Raw genomic sequence first — 18,548 nt, 5'->3', positions numbered from 1 at the left:
TTTTTAACAGCTGTGTTCTGTGGAGAGGTTATGAGCAGTAAACATCTTACCTCAGTCCGATAACTTAAAAATTCTTCATCCACCTTCTTGGAGGCTTTTATACTTAAATTAATTCTGTGTTTAAAAACTGCTTTTTAATCTATTGGATTGAAACAGAAGCTATTTTCCACAGCTCTCTATTGGTGTTTAGTTTTTGCTTTGAGTTACTGAAATAAAGTCTTAAATGATCTAATTTTAGAAAAAGTTGTCAAAATAACCTGCTCTAGATTTTAGCTTCAATTCCCAAGAATATTTTTTGGTTTTCTTGCTCATTAAATGCAAATATAAGGGTAGGAATTTGCTTTAGGTAGGATACTAACTACTCATAAGCTCTCCTTGGGAGAAACTGCTTCATAAACTACAAACTTTCTCTTTTAAGACCATTTCTTTATGAATTTAATAGTGATTTTTTTTTTCTTTCTCTAAAGGAGCAAGACTGGAGCTGGACAAAATACGAAACGTTAACGACAAAACTAAAAAAGCAAAACGCATAAATCCCTGCCTTCCTCCTCCTTTCCCTCCGGTGCTCAGAGTGACACTAAGGGCAGTTGGCTCGGTGGAATGACATCATGCAGCGTGCAGCCTTATGTGGTCTCCGTCTTCTCCCATCATCCCACACGGTGGAAGGTTGGCTAAATAAATAACCCTGTTTTTATACCAGAGAATAAAAGCTGCGTCTCCACTCCTTTCCATCGTGCTGCGCAATTTCCCGTGGCAGATCTCATCGTCCTGCGGGGGTGGTATCTCTGAGCTAACTGTAGCGCCGGAGGAAACATGGGAAACCTTGTGGCACGGGGGAAATAAAAACAGGAAATGTTCTGGGTGGAGATCTGGGGGGAGGGATGGAAGAGGAGATGAAAGCACTTTGATACTCCCATGTAGCCTCTGTGAAGACGATCTGCTGAAGCAGCGTCAGAATTCACAGAAACAAAAAAACAGAAACCGTTAATCACTCACCATCGGTTTTGGATATTTTACTATTGATGTTTTCGGGGGTTTACGTTACGTGTCTGTTTTTGAAGCTAGTGTATTCAATCATAAGAAAAGGTGTTTTCTGTCATGTGTGCCTCATACATGGCTGGCCATCATCGTGTTCATACATTGTCTATACTGTAAATGTCTTTTAACTGTGATAGAGGCGGGGCTTTTTGGAGCGGAGGTTCTCTGCTGCATTCATGTCAAAATCTCACAGAAATTCTTTAATTGAACATTTATTTTCCTTCTTTATTTTGTAAAGACCCATCCTACAGCCTGGATTTATTACTGGCATGCAGATATTATAACCATGCTGTCCTTAAACCTAACCTTGTATTCAGTGGAGTGAAAGTGGCCACATTCCTACGGTAGGACATAAATTACAGCTGACTGCCAGGGTAACAAAAAAAAGAGAGTTTCTGACTCTCAGAAAGCACCTTAATGTCTGATTTGGGCGTAAAGTATCGAAAAGTCCATCCAAGAGGCCAAACCTATAAACAGGAAGCGGAGTTTCATGCACTGTCCCAAATAAAATCGCCTCCCAGTTAAAAGGTCAACGATTTGGTTTGATGTCTTCGCTCTCTTTTTGGGATTTATATCACTTTTAAATGATCTGATCACTCTGTGTGAAGGAGTCTTATCTCCAGTTTCAGTGTTGATCTGATGATTATTCAGTTTATAAACCACTTTATGAACATGTTTAAATCTGATGTGAATGCAAACTGCACCCAGAGTGGCAAAGGGTTGAATGTACAGGTTGGCTCCAGAGAGAAATAACATTGCCGAGTTGTATTTATGAAGTTTAAGTGCAATGGCTTTTCCTTCTTGTTTGATTTTGTATTTATGCACTTGGATTTGATGTTTTTCTTAAGCTGGATATTGTTTTTTTTTTTTTCTTCTTCCATCCTGCTGGTTTAAATTGATATTCTGTATATTACCTTTTGTTTTTGTTTTTTTGTTTTTGTGGGGGAGATTTCCATGTATGTAGATAAAATGTTAAGCAGGTTAAAATAAATCGCTTTAACAGAGTTCCTGTTTTTATTTGGTTTTTCATGTTGGTCTTTTGAGTTCATGTTGCAACATAAAGGCCCCTCAGCAGAGACGTTCCACTCTTTGCAAAGGTAATCATACATGTTGAACTTTTGGTGCAATTTGTCACAACTGAAGCAATACTGGATTGGATTGCATTGCTTTATTAAAGGAGAAGTTCGGTTTTTTACACTTTAAGCCCATTTTCTGTAGTGTCCAGGATGAAATCGAATGATCGACACCAAAATTTTGACAATTGGTCCTGTCTCTGCTTTTTGGCTCATTTAGAATCCCCCCCTGGCTGCTTTAGAATGGCTTGCATAGAGCATGTCCGATAATGTCCTTAAAACAACCTTAAACGTTCTTTTTTTAAAATATGCTACTCACCGGGTCGTCAGCGCTGTTCAATGACGTTCCAAAAAAAGTTTCGTAAAGAAAAAACGTTCCTGTAGTGTTTTATTTAGCATTTTGTAAATCCCATTGAGTTCTGTAGGAATAGTCAATATTCCGCTGCCACCGGAAACGGAAATGGGGCCTGTTTACACAGTTGTAGTCTTTTCGCTTCACTCTGTGTACTCCGACGTCGAGGTGCTAACGTCTCTGTTAAACACTTTAAAAAACTCTGAAAATGGAATACGAAAGGTGGATTCTTGATTCTCGACGTCGGAGTACACAGAGTGAAGCGAAAAGACTACAACTGTGTAAACAGGCCCCATTTCCGTTTCCGGTGGCAGCGGAATATTGACTATTCCTACAGAACTCAATGGGATTTACAAAATGCTAAATAAAACACTACAGGAACGTTTTTTCTTCACGAAACTTTTTTTGGAACGTCATTGAACAGCGCTGACGACACGGTGAGTAGCATATTTTAAAAAAAGAACGTTTAAGGTTGTTTTAAGGACATTATCGGACATGCTCTATGCTAGCCATTCTAAAGCAGCCAGGGGTTGATTCTAAATGAGCCAAAAAGCAGAGACAGGACCAATTGTCAAACTTTTGGTGTCGATCATTCGATTTCATCCTGGACACTACAGAAAATGGGCTTAAAGTGTAAAAAACCGAACTTCTCCTTTAAGTAAAGCATGCATACTGTGCTCTTTTTTTATTTTAAAAGTTAAAATTTCAAGATTTCAGATTTCAGATTTTCCTCATTAGCCTAAACTTCAAATCCAATATAGCTGCCTAATCTTTGATTATTACAGTAAAAATACATTTATTACACGTAACTGTAGTTTATTTTAATCAGTACTGAGCTTATATTTTAGGTAAGTGTTTGATAGTTAAATAAAAGAAAAAAATATAACTTATTGCTATAAGCAGCTGCCTTCATAACAAAGATTTCTACAAAATCTTGCTTTTTTCCCTCATTAAAGTTACAAGAATTCCCTCTTTCACTTGAAAAATGATGTAGAAATAAGTGAAAATGTCTTAAATTAAGTGTATTTAACCTTAATTTGAGGAGGTAAATGAGATAGTTTGCCAATTGAATTAGTATTTTTACTTTTAAAATAAGATAATTAGATAATATGTACTTGAAAGAAGACATTTCGATTGTCTTTTCTTATTTTAAGTGTAAATTGTCTTCCATTGGCAAAATGGCTCCTTTGCCTTCTAAATCCAAGAGCAAATGTTCTTATTTTAAGAAAAAAATACTTTTTTATTTTTTCCTGTGTTGTTTCTTTCTCCCAATACCTTGCATTTCATTTCTTTGCATCTACTTCTTAGATAAATCGTATGTAACACTATAATCCCAGGTTAAGTAGCACTATTGAACTGCTCAGGATGGAGGCGTTTAAAGTTAATTCGCTTCCTGATGCCTCCCTGTTTCTCTGTCCTTTTTCCTTCAGGAAAGGCCTGACTAACAAACGGTGCAATTATTGAAGGATTTAAGCCGTGACTCAGTTCAGGCCAGTTTTAAAACAACACTCAAATTCCTGGAAGCTGGAAACAATCAAGATAATCTGACTCAGTGTTTCAACCGTAATCAATCAGATCAGAGGCTGAGTATTCCTGCAGATCGAGTTCACCTTCTCATGACCTCACTGGACCCATCTAAGCTACTGTATTTCAGGGAGCTGCCAGGGCATGAAGTCATGTCAAATAGCTTAATATTTTTCTGCATAAAAAAATCTTAGTTGTTGTTGTTGGGGAATGGTTGTTTTAATTCTGCATGTTTGTTTTCCTTGAAACTCACTATTGTGATCCAGGCTCTCCTGCTGAAAGGGTCTCTGCTCTGCAGCTGTTTCTCCGGCAGATTTGTTGGTGAGTCAGTGTTAATCAGCCATTTCCAGGATCCAGCAGCTGCATATTACATCCCCCTGCTGATCTACAAGTCTGGTTCTTTTGTTACATTCACTCTTCTAATGCCAGCATCATGCATCTCACTGTTAGCCTGCTGCTTCAGGTAGGGTGAAACATTCATGATCCTTTTTAAAGGCTCCCCTGATGAATGGATGGAGGAAGGATGTTGACTAATGTAGAGAAGCCCTTTCATAATCCTTTAACTTGTCTTAGTTAATAGTTAAATGCAGACTCTAACAGGAAAGGAGTCATTTTGCTATAATGATCAAAGTAATATATTTAAAATAATACATTTAAATTAGTACAGCAGGAGTACCCAGGTTCAATAATCTGTTTACCCAGCCTCTGCAGAGCTTAATGATGCTGATGAGCTGCTTCCTTTGCAGAGAAGCATCTAAAAGCTGCAGAACTAGACCTGGCAATTAGGAAAAATAATTTAAATAACAGCATTTTATCTTTATTCCTGTCCACAAACAATCATACATTTGTTTGTTGAATGTAACCTGCATTCAGGGGGAAAAAAAATAGATCACTAGTGCCAATAAAGAATGTTTAGATATTTATATTAAATTGATCTTCAGATTGCACCTATTTACAGAAAAAAGGGGAAAATGACAATCTATAATCCCAAAGGTGCTTAAAAGCCTTGTTATTGACGTCATACTGGCAGACCAATTAACATCTTAAACTATTTTTCTTTTTAAATATTTATTTTAAATTAGAGTAATTTTTATCTGTAAAATATGCTATATAAATATGAAATTAGTAGCAATTGTAGGCAATGGATGTTCCCCTATATATATATATATATCTATATATATATAGATATATATATATATATATTGCATCTTTAATTGTCCATTTCTTAGCCTTTTTAGTTACCTTTGATTTTATAAAACTGGACAAAAAGAAAGGAGTTATGACCAAGGACAGCTGGTTCTGACTGCTTCTTTAACATCAGTATATTTATTAGACTTTAGCCACTGTGTATATTGTTTCATTGCATAGGCGTCCATTTCTCTTGTATTCTGATTTTTTGAATAACACTGATTTTCTAATGACCTGATGTGTTTTCTGAGCGTAAAAGCAGGAGATTCATCTTTTTAAAACTACCTCTTACAAAAACAAAAAAATGTTTCACCCATCCTGCTGCCTCCTCCTTCTTCTCTTTAAAGAACATTAAGTTAACTGGAACGGATGCAGTGACCGCTTCGTTGTGTAATCTGTATGAAGCGACAAAAATATCTTAAGTGTGAAAATGCAGCTTCCACCATTAATCGCACAATCTGCTGACGCACCATGACCACACAGGCAGAGTAAAGTGCGCTTTATTTGCTGTGGACCAAAAAGGTTTACATTCCATCAGTCAAGTTCTAACAGCATGACACAAAATAAAAGGCTTTTACAACGAAGATGCATCTCAAAATGTTTTTTGTTTAGTTTTTATCCCACTATTGAGACACCATATGAGTTAAATACAAACAGTGATACAAAATGTAAGGCCTCCAATATTTCTACTATTTATGCATGCTCAAATAAAAGAATATGCAAAATATGTTTAATTCGCTTCGATTCAAAAGCAAAGAAAACATTCAGGGTGTTGATTGCAAACTTCCAGAGTTTACATCCAGTGCAGACAGATTTTTTTAACTGTGATGATAGAAATGCTTTTTTTTTCTACCCAGAAAGATAAACAGTCAAAATGAAATGATCACATATTAAAAGGTGAAGATTTTCTGATTGAAAGGAGGTTTTAGTTTTTCTTTTTTTTTAAAGCAGCATTCCTGTCGATAGACATGAAATATTACTGATGCAGAACGTATGCAGCTTATCTAACATCATGTTACAAAACAGCCTCTCTCACAGACGCTGCTGCTTCAGCTGTTTATTCCAAAGGAAACATGTAAGGTCTGGTTCTTCTTTATGGGTTTGGCAGAGAACATGTGTTCCAACTCTCAGCCTAGCTGGGAAACTTTTACTCTGGACTTTTATCAGACGTTGGATTAAGGAGGAAGTGGGAGATGGATGGACGGACTGTTGCTTCATCTGGAAAGGGTTACAAGAGCAGGATCCAAGATGAAGACCTTATAATTAGGCCAGGAGCTCCATTAGTCAGGGGGAAGGTTGTATCTTCTTTGCATTTTGAAGGACTAATGATAGGAGGTTCAGGTTCTGATCAGGATTTTTTCTGAATGCCTCTTTCGAGTTTATCAGGGAATGCACAACATGAGGAGACCCAGAGCTCACCAAAGGGGAAGTGAACACCCCTTTAGCCTTGGAACGGCCCAAAAAACAGCAATGACTGGAGTATGAGCAGAAAACATAGGACAGAAAATGAGCAGCGATTTAACAACGTGACCCATCTGCCCTGAGGTCTTCGAGTCATTTGGAGGGATTCGATACTTAATGCAGGTTATAATTATAGAGCATTACATTCCGATCGGAGAGTCAGCAGAGCCCAGGAGCCTCTCCGAGGTGTTAAAACATAAATTACAAACATGAGGTCATCAAAAAAATGAAAAAAAGTCTGATTTCTTTTAAAAAGGAAGCACAAAAAAATAAAAGTCGTCTTGTTTCTTTCAGTAACACTTAATGTGAAATAAATACAGAAAAGTCAGTGCAGCTCAGCATCCGATGCGTAAAAAGTGTAGAAAAAGAATACTTTTTATATAAAAAACAAAATAAAAAAAATCTCCCTGCTGCAGAGCAGCTGTTTGTCCGATTTTAATAAAGCTTTTTAAGCTTTATGTTTTCCAGCCGGAGCGGATCTTTGATTTTAAATCATCTGAGATGAACCAGGATGTCATACAGGTCTGATGAGTCGAGGCTTCGCTGCCGGAAGAGGAGGAGGCTTGAATCTGGCAACCGGAGGAGGGGGTTTGACTGGAGGTTTAGGTGGAGGACCTGGTTTGGTTCCATGGTTCTAAACATCAACATCAGGAAGAGAAATTTTATGAGTTTATTCTGGTAGTAATTTCCTTTGTTAAACAATGTTGTACAGTTTATCTATAGTCTGTTGTGTTTTAATCTCATTAAAGTTATTTTTTTTCTGGCATAGTTTTCTGGCCCCTCAGAACCAAAGCATCATTCTGTGAATTATAAATGCTTTTATTCTGAAGGAGCTATAAAAAGGAACAGTTTGTTTCTAAACCTCTTTGCTCACTTAAAAAAATCCCCCTAAAAAGAAAAAAAACAAAAAACATTTATTATGAGTTAGACCTATTAATATTATCAGCTAGAAAAATAGGAAAATGACTTCCTCAGTTTTATCCCAGATTGTGAATCTTTGATAGTTCTGAGCTTTTCTACATTTTGACAAGAATAACTTCCTAAATACAGTCGGAGATAAAATCAGCACAATTCGCTGTTAAAACCAAAAGAAGTGTTTGAGCAGCAGCAGTTGACTTTCACTAAGATGAGAGCGATTTATACTTCTTAAAAAAGCTTTAAGGACGGGTAAAATCCATTAAATATTATTAAAAAATCCTGTGAGACTGAAAAACGACTCACCTTTGGTTTACTTGGAGGAGACAAAGGTTTGGCTGGAGGTAAAGGTTTGGTCTGTGGTGCAAAAAGAATAAAAAAAAAACAGTTGATATGCTTTTAGTCTAACTTTGGACACAACTGGTAAGCATCCGAAATGGCAAAAAATCTGTTTTTATTTTATTAAAAAAAAAAAAACTGCTTTTATTCATCCTAAAACATTTCTATTGTAATGTACTTCCTAATATGGTCCAAGGGATTAATCCAAAATCCAGATTACAATCTTTTTAACAAGCAAATTTCTGCTCTAGTTGCATTGATTCATCTGACTTAAAATGCAGTATTGATTGATTATTAGTTTGAAAACATAACACAGCTTAGGTTTAAGTAGAGCCGAAACTCTATAAAATAAGAAAACCTAAATTTTGTCTGTAATTAAACATTAAAGGTACCAGATTACTATCAAGTCTTGGAGGAAATACTTTAAAATGCTCTAAAATATGAATCTCTGCATAAAAATATCAACAGAATAGAACAGTTAGTGATATAGATCTACAGAAACAGAGAGAATGATATATCTATCTGGGAACTTGTCTTTGCTTGCTTCACTTCTTCTCTTCAATAGCAACAGTTCTCAGTTATTTTGAAGATATTCAAAATAACTAAAAAGGTTAAAGACTTTAGCTGCAGATTTAATTTGATTTTAAATGATGCAAAGATTTGAGATTGCAACCAGCAAACGTACTGGCTCAGTTTCAGAGGTGGAGGATGATGAAGGTTTAGGTTGAGGCTGGGGAAAAAAAACAAGAACTTTGTTATTTTGGTTTGAAGACTTTTTTTCTTTTATCTGAAAAACTGAGGAGGACGTACCAGTGAAGCAGGTCTGCTAGGCGTCACAGTAACAAACAGAGGACTGCAGGCCTGAGTGGAAGTGGACTCTGTCAGAGTGGGCTGGCTGATCTGAGGTCTTTCTCTGACGCCCTTTTCCTGGAACATGGGGTTCTTCTCACCAGGAGAAGGCCGCTTTTTCCTGTAAACATGAGATTTAAATCAGCAGGATGGACAAAAATACAAAATAAATGTTCTCATCAGCAGGAACTACCTACATTTTATACATGTAGACGTTCCTCATGTCGTTCTTCTTACAGCAGACCAGTCCTACGATCACTGACATGATCACCAGGAGCGTGGAGACAGCAGCACACACGCCAGCTACCATCATGGTCTGACCTGCAGCAAAGAAAGGTTAAAATTAATCTGACACAAGCAGTGGTGCTAATCTTAGGGATTAAAAGACCCTATTAGATGTTCATCGTTTTCTCAGCTGAAGCTAAAATTTTATTTATGAGTAAAAATTGACCTAGTCAAAGTCCAACATGTTCAGAGATTCCTCATTTGATTTAAAAGAGCCTTAAAGAAGGATGAATGGAAATGAAAGTTGATAGAGAACCCAAAGGTGACTGTCTGAGGTTCTGCAGAGAACTTGGTTAGGAAAAGGATACGAATATGAAAGCAACCATGATGATGATTTCAGTGCAGTATTGTTGGATTAAAGCAAAACTAAACAGTCAAAAGTTAATGTTGAAAAGTTTACCTTTAACTATGTCTGCATATTTGATGTTGCAGTATGGAGGAGCCCATCCAGGATTACAGTGGCATTCATTCTTGTGGTTACACACCTGAAAGCAAGTTTTAAAAAGCTCAAGTATCATCTTCAACTTTCCAATGATTCATCTGCTAGTTCGTCTTTGAATTAGACTCCGGTTGGAAGGCTAATCCGTCTGGGTTAACATGAGGAAAGATGGCTGGATCACAGGGAGAACGTACCCCTTTGTTGTTGCATTTCTTTGCACATTCATCTCTTTTCCCAAAAACTGAAACATCCACACATCTGTTTCCAAGGCAAACCTGAAAACACACGTTTCAGCCTGAGCAAAGGAAGTCCAGATCATTTCAATAGAGTCTTCTTTTTAAGTTGCTATACCTTATCTTGTCCACATGTGGTTCCATTCGGCACCATGTTCAGGTTTCTGGTGTTATCGACCTCCAGGACCAGCCTACACTCGACACCAAACACATTAAAAACTGCGTGTTTACCTGTGATTGACTCCTTCCCTCCGACACAAAACATAGACCCACATTTCAGATTCCTAAAAGCAATAAAAACAACACAATAGGTTAAAACTCATTCCCAGCCTCTATCAATGCTGCAGAAATCAGATTTTACTTGATACATACTGAGGTGAGCAGCGAATGAAGCCCTGTCCTTCCCTCCCACAGTTAGCACCTTCATCTCCCTGTTTATTTAGGTTAAAACACACATCTGGGCCTTCTTTGGCTCCTGCAAGAAGAAATCAGAATGTTTTCTTTTTTTTTTACTGTTTTTATCATAATCACTTTGATAATAATTGCAGTCATGAAAATATCTTAAATGGGGACACACTAAATATATGAAAAAAGAAGCATTTGGAGACCCGTCTGCATCATTTCATGTCATTAATGTCACATCAATGTTTGAACTTCTTAGTTAAAGTAATATTGGGGTCTTCTCAGGGGAAACCAAGCATCTCTTTAACAATTAAATAAAACAGGATGGTTTCAAACGGTGGAAGAAGGCCGAAGTTACACAAGAGACCTATGCATGCATGTGAAAAACATGCCAACTCCTGTAAACCATCCTGAGGTCAGACCAAACCCAAGACCTTTTTTTCTGCAAGGCAACATGGCCGCCAACTGAAACTGGTGTGTGGAAAGTACCTTCTCCAAACAGCCTCCAGCAGTGCTGCGCTCTTGTGGGACACTGGCCGTTGTAGCAGTGACCCAGCTTAGGGTTGTAGCAGGGTTTCCCGTTCATCTCGAAGCTGTCCTCGGGACAATCCGCTGAGACGCCGCTGCAGTATTCAGGCAGGTCACAATCGCCGGCAGAACTCCTGCACATGCTGTCAGATGCTTTCAGCTGTTGGATACAAACATACCAGGTTAACAGTCTTCTGTAACAGCTTTGGGTCATGCTCTATAAGGTAGCTGCATCAATTGTCCTCATCTTTTGATAGTTCTGTGGTACTACGGTCTTAGCGCACCCGGTACTGGAATTCTATTTAGGCTCAGAATTGAAGATCAAAACACTATTGGGACCGACGTCTTTTTATAGACATATAACAGGACTATTCTACTATAAATGTGCTTATGTGACCACAGAGCATCCAAACCTACATTTATCATCATCTAAATGAAGGCACTGTATGTTTTTGACCGCTTTAAACGTCCTCAATAACACAATTTTATCTGTGAATGAAGAACAGCAACTTCACTTTTTATGACAAAAGAACTTTAACCAAATGCTTTGGTGCAGTAATACGGATGTAATAATACTTAAAGCAACTTTCTATGTAAATAAAAGCAGCTGGTAACACCGAAGTGTCGAAAAATAAAACCGTTTCCTCTCTGTTTTAGACTCTGATAGCAGACCATGTTGGACCAGCAGAATGGGAAGTTTATCGATAAAGAGATTCAACCCTACATCAGAAAATTTAAAATATGTCTGATCAGGTCGGGATTAGATGTTTGATCGCTTAAAAAAAAGGTTTAGCTTAGTTAGCCTTCTGTTTAAGGGGAGCTCAGACCGCTGTGGATCACATGACTCACTTAGCAATGGATCATAAATAAAGAATTTTTATAAACAGGGTCACAAACCGAGCATCAATACGCATCATCTGCTGAAAACATTACCTTAAAAAGCATTTAACATTTCTCAAATAAAGCTAATAGTATCTAAAGTTATGCAGTGTTGCTTTAAGAATGTTTTTTCACTATATGTCAACTCTAATAAATGTTATATAGAGTTTGAAGAACTTTTTCTATATCTAGATTTCTATATAGAAATTAACAAAGGTTAACAAATGTCATAAGCCTTACTGTAAAGTGATGCTAAAGCTGATCTTCCAAGGAGCCAATGGATGTATTTTATCAGGCTCACAGAAATTTGACATACAGATGCTTGGTCAACATATTAATAGAGATTTGATTCTTAAAGTTTGAGAGATATTTCATAAAAACAATAAAGGATAAGCCCAAACCACCTTTAGTAGATTTTAGAGTTGAAAGATGACGAAATATTTGTCACAAACATTAAATGGCTATTTTTACATGTGGAAGTTTAAAATCTAAATTAATTAATCTACTTTGGAAATAACCAGAGATGGCAAAAGTACTCACTTTCTGTACTTGAGTAAAAGTACAGATACTTGTGTTAAAAAATACTCTGGTAAAAGTGGAAGTACTGATTAAACTTCTTTACTCAAGTAAAAGTAACAAAGTACAGGCTTGTAAATTTACTTAAAGTATAAAAGTAAAAGTAGAAACCACTTTTTTCATGCCGTTGCCTACATTTTAAATGGATGTCTGCCAATAGGACTAGATCTCCGTTGTGTTCATTTTCAATCATCTCGTCGTCCATGCTACTATGCTAACGCCACCGCCACCAAGCTGCAATGATTTGCCGAGAATGAATAACGCCGAATCTGTCGATTCATCTTGTAGTGGTGCGTCAAATGCAACGTAGATTCCCATCCAATTAGATTGAATTTGGTATTGATGACGTGAAAAATAATAACGGTAACTCCATTGAAATGATTCAAAACTAAAGTAACGAGCCAATTTTTTTAAATGTAAGGAGTAGAAAGTACAGATATTTGTGTAATAATTTAAGGAGTAGAAGTAAAAAGTCGCCATAAAAATAAGTAGTAAAGTAAAGTAAAAATATCAGAAAAATCTACTTGAGTACAGTAACGAAGTATTTGTACTTCGTTACTTCCCATCTCTGGGAATAACTATAACTAAAGTGACAAAAGTAACAATGTAAAAGACTTAAAAGCAGAAAGGCTGAAACAATTAATCGGATTAATCATCAACTAATTTAATAATCCATTGTTAATTGTTAATTTGAGTATAGAGACTCTAAAACATGCCTTTAGCTGACAGAACGACCAACTTAGAGCAGTTACTATAGCAAAACTGTATAAAAAAAATGATAAATATTTTGCATTTAAGATAAAAAAAAATATTTTGTCCATCAATATGCTCTATCCACAATTCCTTAGGTGGAAAAGTTTTAGTTACATCTTTTTTTGCTTTTTTGCTATCCGATTATTAACTATTTAGAAAATCAAAACTATTAAAATTACTTGACCGTATAAAATTTAGAAACATTATACATGATAACGTATACAGAGACATAAGAAACATAAGAAATAAATGTAATTTTTTTTTTTTGTGAAAACATGGCCTGCCTGTATGGCTTGAAGTTATATTGCAAAATGAACATCAGGCCATCTTTAATATTTTGTTTTGTGCTTGGAGAAAGGAGGACATGTTATAAACTTTGTCTTCTTTTTGCTCCTTTTCACTCATGTAAACAAAATACAATGTGAAGTTATTCATGAAACAACGCTTTAAAAAAAGCTAACGACATGACTGAAATAAAAAAAATGTAATGAAATGAATCGATTAGTTGAAGAAAAAAAAAAATCAACAGTGTAATCGATTAAAATAATTGTTAGCTGCAGTCCTAATTAGCAGGTATCTCTACCATCTGAAGGCGTACCTGACAGCGGTGGCAGCATTCTCCATGAGCACACTGGGATCCCTCAGTCAGGCGACACGTTGAGGCATCACAGCAAGGGTTGCTACATTCCTAACAGGAAACAATAATACAAATAAAAAAACCTGTCCAAGCTAATAATGAGTTAATTTTAATTTTTGAGGCGTGGTGACATTGGATCGTTGAGCAGTTTACAAATATAAAAAAAAAGGAAAATAACAGAAGGATGTAGATTGACACTTTAAGCATTCTTTCCCAGAGCATCTAAAAGAAAATATATTTTTTAATACGAACAGATTTTGAAGCCCTATTTTGAACTCTTTCAGTTTGATCATTAGCTGTAACCTCAGTAAGGCAGAAATAGAAATCAGGTTTTTACCTCAGCTGTGCCACAGTCACACTCCTCTCCGGGGTCCAGCAGACCATTTCCGCAGAGGGGGCCCACAGCGATGGTACTGATGGGGCCTGGAAAGTGCAGGCAGTCTGGCTGCGCTCGCTTCATGAACTGAGCGAGCTGCTGGATGCTGCAGTCGCTGAAAAAGTCTGGAAAAGCCTGGCCCCCTGAACTGAGTGGAACATAATCATAAAGGCACTGAGGATTTAAACATCTACTAAGATGAGAAACAGGCTGAAAAAATGGTTTTAACATCACTTCTTACTTGAGTTTTTCAGTCATCAAACAGTTGTTTCTGCTGTAAGCTGGACCACAGACACACCCTGCTGTATCATGGGAAAGCCCGAAGTTATGTCCCATCTCATGAGCGATGGTGGAAGCAAGACCTAGCGGGTTCTCGTGGTGGTCCTAAAGCAGATATGGAGATCTGATGCTGAAAAATGCAAAAGAAATGAAACAAAACGCAGCTAGCGTAAAAATGTGACAACACTGACCTGGTTGACTGCTCCCGAGTTTAAAGTGCACATGGCAAACTTATTGGCCAGTCCCACCGTGTCTCCATCAAAGTCTTTGCCGCTGTGAAAGACAAGAGTCCAACGTCATTTCAAAGTGGAAGCCTTAAAGGTTTTAACTTTTGCACTGATTCCCATCAGCGATCCTCACGTCACCAGCTGGGCGTTATCGTGCTTTGCTCTCGGCAAAAGGTCGGCCTGGCGCCACACCAGGAAGTTATCCAGAGTATCGTCCGTGTTTCCCAGCACGTCGATGTAATCTCTGTAGGACCAGATCTCCAAGCCCACCAGCATGATGCGGATGTTCACAGAGCGGTACAGCTGCGGGGAAGAAGGCCAGAAGCTCAGGAGCAAATAAGAAATAAAACATTTAGAAGCACAAACATTGAAAAACGACTTTACCTGGTCGATGTGATTCACCACGCCAAGAATGCGAGACCTGGTGTCTTTTCCGTACCGTTTGTACTGGAAGAGAAGAGGAAAGCTTTTCAGATGAGTCCACCAAACAACAAACCGGCCTTTAAGCTTCAGTAGCCGCTAAAGATGCAATCTGGCACCAAAGCAACGATTCATCCAGGTCAACGTCTCTCTTTTTTTTTTGTTAGTTGGTTGTAAAAAGTCATCTAATAATTCAGTTTTGATTAAACCCTTTGGTGACATCACAGAGGTCTTATCAGAGGACTTTTGAGGTGTGCTTTTTCAACCATCCTGTTGGTTTTCCAACTACTGCTAGCTTATCCGCTGTTTTCCTCTAGTGACATCATCATCCCACACATCCCAAAATTTATATGAATCCTTATTTAGCTATTTTTGGTAAAGTCTGTTTTAATGGACCATTTTCACGCCAAAATATCGGCTTTTACATCACTTATTGTCAGATGAAAAAAATGTTTAAAAAGCACCTTTAATATCTCAGTGGTTTCACGATGTTCTATGATTTCTTAAAATGGAGAAAAAACATTTAGCAATGAAAGGAAAATAGTAAAAATTCAGAAATAAATGTTATTCTTTATGGAATATTGTAAATCACTTTAAATCTGTGGTTTATTTATTTTTTTAACAGATTTTATGTAAAGCACTTTGACTTGCCCTGTTGCTGAAATGTGCTATACAAATAAAGGTGCCTTGCCTTACCTTGCCTTCAGAATAATAACCCCACCCACTTCCTCTCCCCCTGTGTGCATGGGTGTATTTTTATTTAAAATTTTGTTTATTCAATACAAGTGTGTTGTATGTAATGCCCTTTAGATTTGGTTTGAGCTAAATTTTGTTTAGTAGGCCTATTGTTTCATGGGAGAAAAAACAAGAAAATGCAATGAGGAAAATTTTGCATTTTCTTTATGTATATGACTCATCAGTTTCTTCAATAAATGCATTTATAAAAAATAAAAAAACAGTCACCAAAGCGTGGTACCTTTGTTCAAGCATTTACCTCAGTGTTGTCCACCACCACAAACAACTCGACAAATTTCTGAGGACCTGGTGCTGATTTTGTTTTCTGAGTGAAAAGAAAAGGAGATTGTTTGCATTTAAAATTCACACTATGCAGGTTAGTTAGTCTTAAAGTTAAGGAGTGAACAATGAGAAAAAAAACTTCTGTGTGTAACACTCACTAAAAAGCATCTTCATGTAAAAAGTCACGGTAGTATGGAAGCGAATCGTTACCATATTTCAAATGAAAAAACATTTCCAGAAATGCTTTTTAATTTTAAGAATGTGGCTGCATTGCTAGACTCATAAATAAAATTAGTAATCAATCATCCTATTTGCATTTGAGTTTTCTTCTTTAACACTGCTCATCCTTTTACTTATGTACCCCAGCAAATACATATCAAAATTCCATTTGAAATGTAAAATTTGAAAATGAAAAAGCATTTCCAGAAATGCTTTTTGGTATGTATTTGCTGGGGTATATTTTGAAAAATAAATCTCAAATCTCTTTTTCTTTTTCATTTTAATTAAATAAAATGATGAGCAGTGTTAAAGACGAAAATTAAAATGCAAATAGGATGATTGGTTACTAATTTTATTTATGAGTCTAGCAATGCAGTCACATTCTTAAAATTAAAAAGCATTTCTGGAAATGCTTTTTCATTTGAAATATGGTAACGATTCGCTTCCGTACAGTAGAACCTCACATGCAGCCTAAAACAAATGCATTAATCTGAGATGCTTGTTTTGAAATACAGAGAACCAGCATATATATTCAAGGTCTGACAGCCTGAGCTGATTTACTGGATTATAATCCACTTCTGTAGGATCACTAACTTCAAAAGTGATAAGCTTAATTTGCCTAAACACCTTTAAAAAAAAACAAACAAACTGCTGAGTGGAAAGTTTATGCGAATAAGCCTACAGTAGGAAGATATATTCATATCCCAACTAATAAAAAAACTATATTTTACTAAACCATGTTGCTGGTTTGGTTAGAAAACAACAAGTTAGATGATCAGGAATTAAAAGCAGAAAAGTACCCATGATCTGGACTTAAAGAGGCCCTCTGGCTGAGGGCGCGGCTCCTGGTTCTGATCCAAATCAAACGTCAGGGTCGTGTTCGAAGAGGAACTACTGTCAGACTGGCCGGGGATTTTCAGGTGCTCCCGTCTGTAGACGGCATGTTCTCCATCCGCAGTCCGTCCCAGAGGCTCTATTAGGTAAACCTGCTGCTGGACTCTCAGAAAGCCGCTAGCAAAAACACAGGAGAACAAGGAGCAGATTTAGACAAACAAGGAAGAAAACGATGCTTTAAACGTTACTCTCACAATAAAATGCAGGACAATCATAACGGGACCAAAATAATACGCTGTACAACTAGAAACAACCATGAGAAGTAAGATCATGATTACATATAAAAAAGCGTTGCTCAATTTCTATCAGTTATTTTAACAGACATCAGGTTTGGATAGGAGGTGAAATAGGAAGAGGAAGTGCTGGGTGGTGAAAACAATCTTTTACAATCTGTTTTTTTCTGACCTGATGCCTGAACAGATTCCCACGCTGACCGAAGAGTCGGCTTCACCTTGAACATGTCCGTGGTAGAAGCAGTGGTCCTGAAAAAAATATGACAAAAACAAAACAGTTTTTACTAACAAAGAGCCTCTTTGTTTTCCACATACAAAGAAATCATGAAGTAGATGCACTGAATGGAGCTTTTTATTGATGCTGGGTAACAAAGAGGAAAAAAGATGAAGCATAATACTAACACCTGCATTTTTGATTGCATCTTAAGTTTCAATCGACAACAAAATTACATTTTCAGGCGTCGAAACAGCTGTAGTATAAATAAATCAAAAAGTAAAACCGTACCTCATTCGGTTGTGATGTCACTCTTTTTCCATCCTCTAAATAGTACGTTTCAGTGTAGCTTTTACTGATAAGATTCCTGTAAACAAAATTAAAATACAGCTTCTTATTTGAACATATTTACCGACTGAGATCCTTTGTTTCTAAAGTAGGAATCTGACGTTTACCTGTTCTTTTCCAAATGAACAGCATGGTTTCTCCCTTCAATGACCAGGTCATACTGAACTGTGTCAGGATAAAGCTGCAGAGTATATAATCATTAGCAACCACTAAACATCCTCAGCTTAGAGATCTTTTCATCAGTTTTATTTTCTGAAAACATTTTATCACAGATCCAGGAGTCTTTGTCAGTTAGTCGTTCAGTTAGTGGGTTTCATACAATGAGACACTAACTGTTTAAAAACACACTTTCCATTAAAAGTTAATTATGTTAATTAAGTAATTACTACCACATCTAGTAGAGTGGAATTGAGGTGCAGCTTAGCACGGCACTGCAGTCAGAAGCAGGGAAACAAATACTAAAACTGTCTTATACAGCATAAGAAGCTGCAGCATTTGATACTGGATGCGTCAATTTGCTTTCCTTATGATTTCAAAAAGAAAGGTCTATGTTAGGGATGCACAATATAATCGGCCCACTATCGGTATCGGCCTGTATCGGCCTTAAAACTGAATATCGGACATCGGCCACCCCACCGATATTTAACCGATATTTGATTAGCTTCTGAGTTTCTAAAGTCTAAAAAAAAAAACTACTTCTTCTTCCTCAAAAACTTATTTTTTACAGGCTTAAAAACTTCTAAAGACAAGAGAAAAAATATTGATACATTAAAATATCACAATATCTTCATATGCTGATATATTGCCATTTAAAAACACCATATCAATCTCTTTTACTAATGAAATATTG

At 36.8% G+C, this 18,548-nt stretch overlaps 2 protein-coding genes across 3 annotated transcripts in view; one reads left to right on the top strand and one right to left on the bottom strand.

Moving 5' to 3' along the window:
- LOC107089566 (inhibitor of nuclear factor kappa-B kinase subunit alpha-like) overlaps nucleotides 1-1,951 on the top strand; it is a 23,538-nt gene extending 21,587 nt beyond the window's left edge. For both annotated transcript variants that reach the window (XM_015382444.1, XM_015382443.1), the window contains exon 22: nucleotides 468-1,951. In XM_015382444.1, coding sequence (XP_015237930.1) covers nucleotides 468-533 — 66 coding nt within the window. In that variant the 3' untranslated portion in view covers nucleotides 534-1,951. The remainder of the gene's footprint in view (nucleotides 1-467) is intronic.
- A 3,827-nt stretch (nucleotides 1,952-5,778) lies between these two features.
- LOC107089515 (zinc metalloproteinase-disintegrin-like 2d) overlaps nucleotides 5,779-18,548 on the bottom strand; it is a 16,613-nt gene continuing 3,843 nt past the window's right edge. The window contains exons 3-23 of the mRNA XM_015382356.1: nucleotides 17,806-17,879; nucleotides 17,642-17,717; nucleotides 17,309-17,385; nucleotides 16,810-17,020; nucleotides 15,768-15,833; nucleotides 14,738-14,800; nucleotides 14,487-14,656; nucleotides 14,318-14,399; nucleotides 14,089-14,231; nucleotides 13,809-13,995; nucleotides 13,433-13,522; nucleotides 10,588-10,786; nucleotides 10,069-10,171; nucleotides 9,815-9,980; nucleotides 9,658-9,738; nucleotides 9,425-9,509; nucleotides 8,937-9,060; nucleotides 8,701-8,860; nucleotides 8,576-8,620; nucleotides 7,858-7,908; nucleotides 5,779-7,270 (exon numbers count right to left, since the gene is read on the bottom strand). Coding sequence (XP_015237842.1) covers nucleotides 7,151-7,270; nucleotides 7,858-7,908; nucleotides 8,576-8,620; nucleotides 8,701-8,860; nucleotides 8,937-9,060; nucleotides 9,425-9,509; nucleotides 9,658-9,738; nucleotides 9,815-9,980; nucleotides 10,069-10,171; nucleotides 10,588-10,786; nucleotides 13,433-13,522; nucleotides 13,809-13,995; nucleotides 14,089-14,231; nucleotides 14,318-14,399; nucleotides 14,487-14,656; nucleotides 14,738-14,800; nucleotides 15,768-15,833; nucleotides 16,810-17,020; nucleotides 17,309-17,385; nucleotides 17,642-17,717; nucleotides 17,806-17,879 — 2,373 coding nt within the window. The 3' untranslated portion in view covers nucleotides 5,779-7,150. The remainder of the gene's footprint in view (nucleotides 7,271-7,857; nucleotides 7,909-8,575; nucleotides 8,621-8,700; nucleotides 8,861-8,936; nucleotides 9,061-9,424; nucleotides 9,510-9,657; nucleotides 9,739-9,814; nucleotides 9,981-10,068; nucleotides 10,172-10,587; nucleotides 10,787-13,432; nucleotides 13,523-13,808; nucleotides 13,996-14,088; nucleotides 14,232-14,317; nucleotides 14,400-14,486; nucleotides 14,657-14,737; nucleotides 14,801-15,767; nucleotides 15,834-16,809; nucleotides 17,021-17,308; nucleotides 17,386-17,641; nucleotides 17,718-17,805; nucleotides 17,880-18,548) is intronic.

Source organism: Cyprinodon variegatus, unplaced genomic scaffold (genome assembly GCF_000732505.1).
Source record: "Cyprinodon variegatus isolate N-32 unplaced genomic scaffold, C_variegatus-1.0 Scaffold256, whole genome shotgun sequence".
Taxonomy (NCBI): Eukaryota; Metazoa; Chordata; class Actinopteri; order Cyprinodontiformes; family Cyprinodontidae; genus Cyprinodon; species Cyprinodon variegatus.
This window is presented reverse-complemented; position numbering and strand designations above follow the sequence as displayed.